Source organism: Tyto alba, unplaced genomic scaffold (genome assembly GCF_018691265.1).
Source record: "Tyto alba isolate M040663 unplaced genomic scaffold, T.alba_DEE_v4.0 Super-Scaffold_13, whole genome shotgun sequence".
Classification (NCBI taxonomy): domain Eukaryota; kingdom Metazoa; phylum Chordata; class Aves; order Strigiformes; family Tytonidae; genus Tyto; species Tyto alba.
The window spans coordinates 130,266-143,284 of record NW_024881275.1 but is presented as its reverse complement, the minus strand read 5'-3'; the positions used below and the strand labels follow the sequence as shown (position 1 = coordinate 143,284).

Sequence of the window (13,019 nt, the reverse complement as noted above, 5' to 3'; positions counted from 1 at the left end):
GACATGGGAAACAGGCAACATACCAGCCAAGGGGATGGAAGGAAGGTAACCTGCAGCATGTGGGGGAGAGTTTACCTGCCAGGCCATCTGGAGGGCTGAGCCTGTCTGCAGCATCATAGAATTCCTCCTCAGAGCTGGTGTCACCAAAGCCTGGGGGTGGCTCCAAAATGAGGTCGCGTGCCTCTGCTGTCAGCTCTGCTCCACATGGTGCCTCTTCCTGGGCAGACCCATCCTTCCAAGGACTTCTTCGAGGGCTGCAACTGATGTTGCTCCTCTCCATACTGCCTGAAGGGCATATGCTGTAGCACAGGTTGTAGTATCCCATGGTGTTTCTCTCAGACAGCTTGGTCTCCAGCACAGACGCACCAATGTCCTCCTTTCTCTGCTCAGAGGGTCTGTCTTCATACCCAGGCTTCTCTGCATGTGGTACCTGCAAGAAGCAAAAGTAGTCTCTGGTTTCTGCCCTGCTGGATCCTCCTGCAGCATGAATGGGGAAAAAGCTCTTGTCTGAGCTGCTCATCTCCTGCACTGTTGGCATATAGAAGTGGAAGAATTCTGGCCTGGAGGAAGAGCAAGCTTCCAACTCATCTTCCTCTAGTGCATCCATAGAGTCACTGGAGCCACTTGTCTTAAAGCCTCGGCTCTCAGTGTTGGCTGAATCAGAAGCCTCAGATGTGCTGTCTGTTGCATTGTCACCCACATCGCACTGGTCACTCCCTCCAGGTTGGGGCTTTGTGTTGTCCTCCAGGCTGTGGAGCTCTCCCAGCTTATCCTTGTTGCACACAGGATGGGCACTGCCGTATGCTACAGGATTGTCCAAGCAATGCTCTGAGGAGGAATCCAGCTCCCAGGAGTCTTCAGAGTCACTGCAGGTTCGAGATTCATACCCTGAGATTTAATAATAATAATAATGTTATCAGCCTGTCCTTTGCAGTGGCAAGGAGGAGCAGTCAGGAAAGGGTTATGAACTTGTCTGCACAGGAGTGGCTTAAAGCCTGAAGAGTGCTGCCCTCACTTGCTCAGCAAACAAAGTGAAGATGCAATCTGACCTGCAGGGCCGTAACCTGTCAGTGGAGGCTTGGTCCCTCCTGCCTGCTTTGCCTGGTTTTACTGCAGAGCAGTACCAGAGGGAGCTGCAGAACAGCAGCCAGATAACTCATTGCCCAAAGTTTCAGTCTGCAACCACTACGAGGCTGCAGTTATCCTGACAAAGGACAGGACAACATGGCAAATAAATTCTGTCTCCTGGCCAAGGGATGCCAGCAGAGAGGAAGTTGTCCAGGAGGTTGGTAAAAGAGCACAAGTGCTCAGTGACAGGTTTTCCATTTCAATGGCAGGCACTGAGACTTCACTTCCTGGAAAAAGCTAACAATTACTGCCGCCCTTCCCTAGCCTGACATATCTGGGCTTGATGGAAACCTGGCACTGCCTGCACTAAGGCTGACAGTCTTAATAATTTGAAGATGCAACTGTACACCCCTTGGCTACTGTTCTAGCATGATGCTATTCCCAGGAGGGAATAACACCTCTACTGCTGGAGGATCCACCCACTTTTTCCCCATCCTTTCGCAAAAAAATGGCTGTTTTTTTTTAAACCTTCTTCAGCTGAGACACGGTGCAGTTGTTTTTTCTCTCCCCAGGTAAATATGGAGACATTTGCATCCACAAACAGCCTGTAATAGCCAGTGATGAGGCAGACAAGATCTTTTGCACTATTTGATTCCAGCAGCAGAGTCAGCAGCTTTTTTTGGGGGGGAGGAACGGCGGGGGGGTGGGTTGGACAGACAGGGATGGGGAGGTTGGGGTGGATGGAAGAAGAAAACAGTAAAAAAATGTTAGAATAGACAAATACTGCTTGTACCACAATCTGCAGGAACATGCTACATGCTCAGAAGACACTCCCTCTCTCCCATACCACCACTATTGCAGAGCACTGTTTTTGCATGAGGCACAGAGAAAGAAGAGAAATAGTTTTTCTTGCATTTTGTTTCTTTGATATGTCTCACTGATGGAGGACAACAGGAAGAATCAATTTTCTTCAAATAGTTTGTATTTTTCCTTCAAGCTTCCCCTGCTGAGTCTGTTCTAAGCCTTTTGTACTGATAACACCACCAACTACATGTCAGATTTTGAAAAGAACAGATGGTGTGAATGACTCTCAACTTGTCTCTGGCCCTGACACAGCCACACATTGGCCATTCATGAAAGCACCACTTACCTTCAGATCCTGCAGGTAGATTTTCACCATGCTCACTTTTTCAGACTCCTCTGTAAGCTCCACCCTGCTGATGTTTGCAAACTCTGCCAGACTTGTTATGATGTTGAGCTTATTATTGATAATCTGGCTCAGCCCGTACTTGGCACCCACCAGCAAGGCAACATACGATTCTCTGTCCTGTAGCTGTAGGGGGAGAGGTTAAATCTGTAGCTAAAATCTGAGCAGGAACCCATTCATCTGTGCTGGGTAGGGACTCCTAAGTCACCCAATCTTGTGTGGTATCTTAACACCGAACTCGCTGTACAACTGGGCTGTAACCAGCTGCAGAGGGAGCCTCTCATTACTTACAGGCTGTCAGGTCACCTGCTCCTGGCTGTTCTCTTCTCTTGCTTGGGGACCACCAGTTTCCCTGTACCCTCAGGGTAGGTGGCCCCAGAGATGCACCAGCCATCTAGCAGATCCAAAGAGGTGGTCAGCAGCAGGTTGCTATCAGAAGTGTCACCTGGCAGGCTGCACCAGATCTACTGGAGCTAGCTAGAAACTTCAGGAAGGCATTTTTGGTTTTGGAAGAAATGTCAACAATTTCTGTTAGGATCAGACACTTGAAAAAAGTGAATCAACGTCCATATAATTTGGCAGAAATATTTCAATTTGCACACAGGTGCAAGCCTAGGCATTACTGCAACCCACCAGTAAAGTCCTCCTCTGGTACAGACCTACATACATGGCTTACCTCTCTGTATGAAACAGCTTGTGGTCCACAGTACAGATTGAAGTCGGAACAGGTGAAAAAAACCCCAAGAAATCTCTTGTGAAAGGAGCAGTGTTCTTTTTTACAGTAAGGTTTAAGCATGGCTAATATCTTGTCAAGGGTTTTTGAAACCTCCCCAGATCTCTTCAGTACTTTACAACACACAAAATATAGACAGAGCTTGTCTGAAGAGCAAGTCATAACTTTCAATTGGAAAAAATATGCATAATTGTTGTGTAGGTTGGTATGTTATTCACTTCAGTAGAACTATGCTGAATTACCCTAGAAGAGTCCCTTACCAATATTTATCATGATGTCCCAGGACAGGGAAAAGTGGTGTGACTGGAGCTGTCTGGAACAGCATCACCAGAGCTACTGGTACATTTTCGACAAGCGTCAAAGATAAGACAGGGAAGGAGACTCAGTAACAGGTTGCTAGTCTCACATCAACAATCAATTCAGAAAAATATTTAAACGTTTCTGCTTTAGATAGGGTTTGTTTTGGTTAAGACACGATCTTACCCACTGGTGAAGAAAAAAGGGTTAAAACTGCTTCTTGTGCCCTATCTTTGCAGTTATTGTCCAAGTACACTGTCAAAAGAAATGCACAAAGCAAGGCAGTAGGACAGTGTGCCAAAACCCAATTACATAAATAAACAGCACTCGTACCATCAGGGTGGCATTAAAGATCCTTCCATTGTACATCTTCAGGTCTCCCAGAATTTGCAGGTAGATCAGGCGCACTTGGACTGCTGCGAGCATATGCTTCATTTTGCAAGAGAAGAAATACTGTTTAGAAACATGACACTTGATAAAGTTTGCCAGGTAGCCTGTAGGCCAGATGATGTTCTTTTCATACAGGGCTTAGTATTTGACTAACACATCTACCTTAGTCTGAATAGGCAACAGATCCGTACAGGACCATCCCACAGTACCACATTTGCCATTTGGCAACCCCACAAGCAAACTGCAACAGAACACACTATGCAGGGAAACCTGCGTGTGTGTGGAGCAGAGAAAGTTACAAGAGGAAAAGATAGGAGAAAAGCCCCAAGTGGTCCCACAGAGAGAAGACCCAGAGAAGAAAGACACTGCCGCTTTGGCCCTGAGAGATGTTGCCACCATCCTGGGAAGCACCTTGAACTCAGGAGATGCACACTACCTTCTGCCGAGGGTCCAGTAGCACCTGGTTCCGCTTCATGTGGTAGCTGACAGCTTTCTTGATATCCTTCCCTCTCATGTTTCGAAGCAACGTTGGTGAGATGAAGTTTTCAATTCCCCAGTCCCTCCTGTCAGACAGACAGGAAGGCAGAAAAGTGGGTCCTAGCAGCGCTGTCCCCAAGCAACACAGGAATGTGCAGAAGGGCAGTTGGCCAGAGGCAGAGAAGGGCAAAGGCACCATGCCAGTCCAGGATGCACCAAGCCTCAGGGTGCTGTAACATGTCCGGACAGCTCATGCAATGTGAGTGCCTCACTCAAATTCACTTCTGCTGAGTCAGGAGATGGGGCTGGAGGAACACACACTTTCATGCACAATGCCTGTTTTTACATGGTTATACAGGAGATAATCTACAATCTTAGTCAGCATAATGGTCCCAATCTGTCCTTGCCACCCAGAGGATGAAGATTCTGTCTTTACATTCAATTTACTTTGGTTACAAGATTACATTTTAACATGTCCAGTTTCCTAGACCCAAAAATGTGGGCCATCTGTCCTGCTGAAAAGCTTATTAAGCCCAAGCATTAAATATCCAGAAACTAAGAATGCTGCAGTTGGCTGTAGTCACTTCTCACTCTCCACTAACTGCACATGGTTCGGCATGTCTGTCTGTATGCAAGGAATCAGTGGTGCTTGAATGGGCTGGCGGAGGTTCAGTGGTGCAGTTACCACACAAATGTCTGTTATTTAATCACTGGTTCATCACAAGTTCTCAAAGCAAGGCTGTTCTTTTGGGCGACTGTGGTCTAACACCACTGACATGCAGCACAGCACACCTGCTGCTTGTGAAAGCATTTTTTGGTATTTTTTCTTAGATCCCACTACTTCACAGGACCCAACACTTCGACTAAAATTAGTTAGTTCTGATATAGTTCTGTTGGATGAAGAGACATAAAGTACTGGCTATGTGAATTTGTACCCTCTCAACTACTGAATGCAAATCTTAGTATACTGGCAGGAGCAGACTGGGTAACCATAACTATGCGAGAGATTTGCAATTTCACGTCGCTGCTCTAGCTACAGATCAGAACCTCCCTCTGCTTAGGGACATGCCCAGATGTTAGACTCTCCATATTATTTAAGCAACTCAGCAGCGCAAAGACAGGAAGGCTCGTGAAGCCACCTTGCCCTAAAATGACCAGCACAACTAAGAGACTGCAGTCTCCTTGGGTCAGAGACAGTCTTTCATCCAGAGATAAACACTGGGCAAATACAGAGCTGATGCCACTTTGAGTTGGCTCCTTCTTTTGCCAGGCTGTCACAACATTACACAGAAATGTGGGAACTTACTCGATGTATTTCAAGGATACTTTCTGTGGCTGAGCACAAGCACAGATCCTCTCCTGTATGTGCAGAGCAGCCAGACGTAACGCCACACTGCATTTCATTTCCACAGCAAATCTTTCCTGAAGCACATCGCTGCAGCTCTGGAACAAACAGAGCTGAATCAACATGATGATGGGAGCTCAGGAAGTCAGGATAAGACCTCTGATATGACTACTGTGCATCAAATAAAGGGAGCAACCCAGCTCATTTCAATCTCATTCTGTTAAAAAGCCAAGCATGTAGGTTGATTTAAGAATTTAAGGCAAATTGAATCCAAATGCTTTGTTCTTAAGTGCTCTGAATTTCACATTCATGTAACTGAACTGGCCTGAAGCATGCTTGGTTTAAAGCAGAAATGAGAATTGGGTAAAAAGAAATCCTGTAGCATGGAATGTCTTGATTTCACCTGCAGGTAGAGATATTCGAAGGCAATTGGGTCTTCCTGCAGGAGGTCTAAGGGATCCTTTGGGACAAAGCAAACTCTGAAGAGGCACCGATAGTCTTGAGATTCTCTTTTTTGGACCACCTGCAACAGACAAACAGCATCATGCCACAACTACTGCTGTAGTCCCTCCCTTCATAAATGTATAGTAAGCCTCTGGCTTGTATGAACTCACAGAAATCATTAAAGCTACTGGCAAGTGGGATGACTGCAGATTAGCCATTGTCCTTAGGATATACAAAGAGACATTGCTAGTATTTTGTAATTTTATCTTCATTTCTTCTTCTGGTTTTTGCTTCTCTCAGTGGTAGTTTGGAAGTCCTTTGACAGCAAAACTTCACTGAATATCCATTGATCTCATATACTTGCAGTATAATCAGGACAGAGGCTTCAAGGCCATATGATAACAACACATGAAGGAGCAAGCTTCTCTGCAGTTAAGCTCAGTCATAAGATATAGCAGCCCTAAACAGACACCTGGATCATCATTATAATGTCAGTACAATGGTTAAGGTGCCTGGGTTAAACACTAGAATATTTTCTTCTGGGCAGATCCCATATAGGCTCACTAACTGAAACAAAGCAGAAATTCTCAGGCACATGTGCTCAGTGGTTGGACAGTGTTAGAAATCTTTCTGCACCACAGTGGATCACCAACCAATGAAGTCAACAGCATGGAGATGAACCTCCCAAGGAAGCACATTCTGACAAATCCGATTAGCCCAGAATTGATAGCAGAGCAACAGAATACTAACAGAGCTAACCTCATGTTTGCAGGACACAAACTTTTGATTTAGAATTTAATCAAAGTGGCACCTGGCTGGGTTAACTCTCTGACTACCTAGGTAACTGTAAATAGCTGGGTACGCAGCTATTTTAAGACTGTCTCAAATAGTCCTCTGTAGATTGGCCTATCTGACAGGCGGCACAAAGCATGCTCATCCTCAATTGCTCTACATGGTCCAAGCAATACCAGCCCATGGGTATTGCTCTGTGGGCTCTGTAAACAGCGAGACACTTCTAAAAGCATAATTTCTCTAGGGGCTCTGGTTAATGCAATGGTAACACATGAAACAGGCAGGGAGAAGAGGACAGCCCCTGTGGAGATGGGGGCAAGCTCACTCCCTCTTGTGCCACCTGCAAAGCTGAGCTGTCTCTGCACCTCACTGGTCACAATTCATTGGTGCTGGTGCCCCCCTGCGCCAGCATGGCTGTGTGGGCATGCGAGGGACTCTGCTCACCTGCTCGATGAGCTCCTCCTCATGCAGCAGGTGGATCTTTGCCACATTGTACTGCTCCTCCAGAGCGAGGGCAAAGTGCGCAATGCTCCGGATGGAGAGCTTCTCCTTCAGTGTGAGAACAATGTCCTGGGAAGGGAAGGCACAGAGGTGGTCAAACAGAATTTAGACACCGTTGCTGAGCACTGCTAGCACACCGCATGAATGTGGATGATTCTAGCCTGCTGCTGGCAGCCATGTGGGACAGCATTGAAAGGGCAGTGGCCAGACACAAAATTCTCTGCAGCCAAGAACATGCCTGGTGCTGCAACACAGAGCAAAATTTTTAGTGCCCTTTCACGGGAACCTAGTGCCTATATGATGTACCACCTTTCCCTCTTCACTGACAGCCTCTGAGTGCACTGACCTAGACAAACCACAGAGGTCTCAAGGTTAGAGAAAGTCTTCAAGTTCATCAGAAGTAGAAGTATGTGAGACAGCAACCTCTTAGGGACACCAAGCACAAGCTTGGCAGTTAGTTGCTGTGCTATTCCAGCTGGATGTTTGAGCAGCAAAAGAATATGCCGGCCAGGCAGATGGCAGGATGGTGGCCAGAGCCACCCATGCCCACTGCTGTCAGCCAACTGGTAAGGAAAGAGAGGCAAGGGAACTGCAGGGGAAGCACAGATAAAGGGAGGACAACATATTTCAGTAGATCAGGAGGACAAGGTAGGGGAACTGCAGCTTGCTGTGGTAAGAGTGCAGTAAAATGCAAGCATCAAGGCATAATAGGCATCAAATCCATTTCCTAGAGTTGCATGTCCTTGATACAGTATACTTCACATTTGCTAGTAGCCATGGTTAATTGTGCTAGTAGCTATAGTTACTGCACATATGGGACAACTACAAAGTTTTGAAACTTAGTTGAGTGAATCTTGAACAAGCTGACCTTGATTAGCAATAAGAAATTCATAAAGGATAGCCTTTGATGTCCAAACCTTAGACAATATGCAGAACATCCTGAACCATAAAGAGAATAGTTGAGAATGAGTTATTTGACAATCAGGCAAAGCAACTATTAGATTAAGTAATCTAGCAATGAAACTAACTTTTGAGTGTCCTGAAAGTGAACTACCTTCATTATAATACTAAAAACCACACCCACAGGTCAAAAAGGCCCCCACCCTTGAGCATGTGTAGTAGTAGAAGCATTATGTAAGGTTCTACTTATAATTGTATGTTAATCACTAACCAACCAGTATCTAGCAGGTGTGTTTGGAAAAGTACTAACTTCTGATTTTTGTGTATAGAAGAAGCATCAAAACCTGATGTTAGGTGTGTTTGATTTGTGGAAAAGTCCACTGAGCAGCCAGGCCTGAATAAATACAGCATCTCTCCTGAGCGTGTTAAGATTGGCTTGTTGCACGCTGGGCACAAATCCACTTTTCAAGTAACATTCTGGCCTGCTTCATGCTGAAAGTTTTGGCCTTACAGTTTTCAGTTTGGTGGTGTTGAACACTTTCTGCCATTCTTGATCCAAATGTCTGCTGTTAACCACTCTAGCTTTCTAGAACTCCATGTCACCTTTTGAAGAAACTACAAAGAACTGGTGAAAAACACTTCTCCCCACCAACAAACAAGAATTTCAGAGCATAACTGTAAAAATCTTACTAAATTTGACTGAAACTGGTGTTTCAGTTGTATAGAGAATTCTATTGGAATACTGTCATGGAAATAACTAGGTTTGTTTTTGGCAAACAGAAAACACTACATAAGGCTTGACTGAATACAAATTGAAAGAGAACTCCTTTGACTCACTCGAGCTTCTTCAGGTAAACATAGATGTTTGACTCATCTCAGTTTTAAGCAAGGATCTCTCAAACAGCAGAGGAATTTTTGAAAACAACTAATTAATGAAGCACCTTCCTCATCTGAGTGTTTCTGTGAGGACACTGGTGAGAGTTGCACTCAAGCCTAGTAGGGAAAAATTTGTTCTAGGTCAGAGGTGAGGAACTCCAGTCAAACATAAAGAGCTAATCCATCTTTTAGAAATTAGTCCCTTGCAGGTGGGCATTCAAATCTCTCTTTGCAATTCATCTCCCCTTTCCTTACTACCTCCTTGCTTTATTTCATTATTTTCTTCTTCTCTGCCCTGCAAGTCACAAGACTTGTAGAGACTTACTTGCATGAGAGACCATAACAGTTTTGTGAAGTTAGGATGAACTAGACAATAAACTTTCTTTTTCAGGAAAGTTTTCAGTGCATTATAAATAAAATATCTTTGCTTTTCCCCTTAATATTCTTTCAGCCTTACAACTCCAGAATGTCTCTCCATCATGCATCTTTTCCACAGTAACAGTACTGCTGTAGGACATCATATATCCTTTAGAGATATTATGGCCTCCAGTCACCCTGCACAGGCAAATCTTCTTAACTCCAACAAAAACACTGAGCAACTCTAAAGATCGGGCTAGAAACCTTCAAGTTTGTAAGACTACATCTAAACACAACACTTACAGAAAATGATAGATTAGCGGCTCTGGAGAGCAGCACCTTGTAGCTTGAAAAGAATGATGGTAACTTGTCTATAATGTGTACAAGCAAAAGTGATCCAAGGGAGGTGGTGCTGTTTTTTCCATCTCAAGGGGTTAATCAGTTATCATGTCGCCTCAGGGAAACTTCTTCACTAGTGCAGAAATGAGGCTGGAACAGGGACAGGCACTTTAAGTAACAACAGGCACAACTGCACTCACTGAGGTTACATGTATTCAAACCCAGACTCCCCTGTCCAGGGCCCAAGCCAGGAGACTTGTTCTCCCTCTCAGAGATGACATTGTCACTGCTATATTAAACAACCCCTGTATTGTGTCATGTGGTTTCCAAGGAAAGAACATTTGTGTGCACAGCTGTCGATCTGCCAGTGCCCCAGCAACCTGTTCTCTTGTCCAACTTCAACCACACTTCGCAAAGCTCTAGTAGTCTCATAGCCTAGTTGCTTTAAGTTCTGCGAAACTCAGGTGCTGAGAAAACAGAGGTGAATCAAAGCAACGCCTTCTCTGTAGGAAGGGCATGGAAAAATCCAGCATGCTCAGCATCAGCCAGCAATCCATTTCCCACTAGCTGGCCAATACAACCAAGATGTTTCATGCACTTTTGCTACCAAATTGAATTCGGGTGGTAGCAACAGAGAACCAAGCATCATTACCTTTACAGTAGTGCTTCTCTCAAACCTGAAAGCCTTCGTCTGTCCATTTTCCAAGTATACCTTGAGAACGTTGGGCATACAAAGAAGAGAATTCCCCTGCAGAACAAAAGCAATAGCACTAATCCTTGGACATTAAAGCCTCTGGGCACCAGGTTGCTCTGCCTGACACAGCACATCCTGGTATAAATGAAAATCTTTCTCTGCTTTTGCAGTCCTCTTCTGTGGCACCGAGCTTTATTTCCTGATTATGCTTCTGGCATGGAACAAGAGAAAGAGAGCATAACAAATGCCTTTACCATAGAACTCCAGCCAGCGCAATAGCTGTACTTGGCCCCAGATATGTCCACTGTTCTGTTCCCACATGGCATAGGAAGATCTGCAGATACTGAAAGCTGAGAGCCATTCTCCCCGCTCATTACCAGAAAGGCAGCGATGTCTGCCGGAAAAGACATCTTCCCATTTCTGGGCACCAGGCAGCACTAATCCCCACACTGACACTTTCCCACTGGCAGCACCCATGACTTCACTCAAGAGCTACCAAGCCCTCCATGCTACCATGAATAGATCTTGCACACCACTGGAAGGTTGTAGAAGTCAGCTAAACCTGAAACCAACTAAAGAAGTCAGTGGTACCTTTATTGAGCATTCCCCTAAGATTTGCTACTCTGGGGCTTCCCAAACAGGAGATGATGTCACCAGAGTTTCTTGAGATAGGTCTCAAATGCATTAGATAATGCAATGACTCCTATAGCAAAAGCACCTCCATTGAGTGCTCTGAGAAGGATCTGGGAACTTGGCCTTTCTCCATCTGGGGCTGTCTAGAGCAGCACCTTTTGGCCTTCCACCTTACTCCTTTAGTAGAGCTCATTTGCACCTTCCTTATTGTTTTCAGCCTTACTCTTGTTGTTCAGTGCTGAGGTTTACTTCTCCACCCCTGAACTTCCCATTCAGCCTATCTTTCTTATGTTCTTGGACCAGCACATTCCTCCAATCTTAAAAGAGTTTACCTACTTGTCATGACAGTCTCAAGGTTGAGAATGGCATTTCTACGATGGTCTCCCCTATGTTTCATTTGATGTGCAACACCTTATAAATCTCATAACCTTGGTCCCTCTTTGTAGAGAGCCCATATACCCTGGAAATACAACCAGAACAAACATAAAACACTTATGAATCTTGTTTCTAGCTCCTCCTCTCCCTGTTTTGTGGGGTTCAAGCTGCCTACAGTCATCACTGAGAAGAAAGAGTGAACACTGACACTACTCCTGAGCCCAAGCTATAACTCCTTCATGTTAAGTAGCACAAACACATCACATCTTTGACAAGCTTTGGGTCCTTGATCAATTTCAGAAAAGTGATGCTGGTTTGCATCAACTGCACATTTTCTCTGGTAGCTCCTGCAGCCACAGGTTATCATATGAATGGGGCCTTGTAAAGCCAGCACATATCAGAACTTGAAATCTAGATAGAAAGTCATATTCAAATTAAGTATCACCACTCTCCTGGTCAGATCCCATTAGCTGGCCAGAACACCCAGTTGGGATTTCTCTCTTTTTGTACAGGCTCTATGAATTAATTCTGAAAGCTTCTGCTACAGCTTAAGCAGCTGTACCCCTCCTGTTTTATCTGGTGCAAGGTTGATTTACTCCATGTTAAAGCTAGGCCCACAGCTTCTAATAATACACCAACTGATGCTGACCTGAGGATCCTGAGGGACCCATCTCTTGCATATCATTCAGTTATATGGAAATGCATAATAAGTTTGCAACAGAAAATGGAGGCCGGATAGCATTGAGGCTTATTAACAATTTATGCTCAAAAACTGGAGTTTCAGGTTTCAGCTGCAAAAGACAGACTCTGGGTCCCTTCCAGTTGCCACAAAGATCATTTAGCAATGCTCCATTAAGATGACAAGAGTAGTATATTTACTGAAACAGGAGGCTTTGCAGTTTTTCAGAGCCAGAACATCCATTTTGTCTGTCTTAATACATCAGCCCACTGAAAGGAGAGTTCTAAAATGCTCAAGCAGAGTAGCTGTTGTCTATAGTAAATAGTGCTTTCCCAGAAAGAAGTCGTAAATATGCAACAAATTTATTTACTCCTCCTTTGTGCTAATGTTTTATTGTTCAAAACAGGGTTCATATTCAATTGGTGAAAAGAGAAGCTAACACCAGCGGGACCTCAACACCCAAATTAATTTCTCTTACCTTTATGTTCTCATTAAATGGATGTCAAACTATATATTGATTGTGTCCCTCCTCTGCACTTGTAAAGGTATGATTAACTTACTAGAATATTGATAGAGGCTTTGTAGGAAGCATGGAGTACAGTGTCCCCTCTGGAAGTGACTTCTCTAGACCTCTTAAGACCTGCCTTGCAATCAGTAAGTGAATGGCACAGATACGAGACGTCCACATGCTGCAACACCAGTGCCGAGCCTCTGGCTGAAACAGCTCCATGGAAGCTCCCAAGCAGATACTAGTGCGAACCTCTAGCCAGTAAAAAAAACAGAGACTGCTCTCATTTTCAGGTTTGGCTTTATGTCATGACCAGCCTTGCCCAAGGTCTCTCAGTGATCTCTGCCTGGGACCACTTCCTAGCACATCCATCCTGTTCCCTACTCCCTGCCTTGTGAGCTCTG

At 44.8% G+C, this 13,019-nt stretch overlaps 1 protein-coding gene across 5 annotated transcripts in view; it reads right to left on the bottom strand.

The window, feature by feature from the left end:
- FRMPD1 (FERM and PDZ domain containing 1) overlaps nt 1–13,019 on the bottom strand; it is a 44,183-nt gene that overhangs the window by 6,420 nt on the left and 24,744 nt on the right. For all 5 annotated transcript variants that reach the window (XM_033008271.2, XM_033008246.2, XM_033008279.2 and 2 more), the window contains 9 exons: nt 10,379–10,474; nt 7,198–7,323; nt 5,921–6,040; nt 5,479–5,615; nt 4,132–4,258; nt 3,639–3,734; nt 2,219–2,401; nt 1,597–1,741; nt 76–888 (listed from right to left, as the gene is read on the bottom strand). In XM_033008271.2, the coding sequence (XP_032864162.2) occupies nt 76–888; nt 1,597–1,741; nt 2,219–2,401; nt 3,639–3,734; nt 4,132–4,258; nt 5,479–5,615; nt 5,921–6,040; nt 7,198–7,323; nt 10,379–10,474 (1,843 nt within the window). The remainder of the gene's footprint in view (nt 1–75; nt 889–1,596; nt 1,742–2,218; nt 2,402–3,638; nt 3,735–4,131; nt 4,259–5,478; nt 5,616–5,920; nt 6,041–7,197; nt 7,324–10,378; nt 10,475–13,019) is intronic.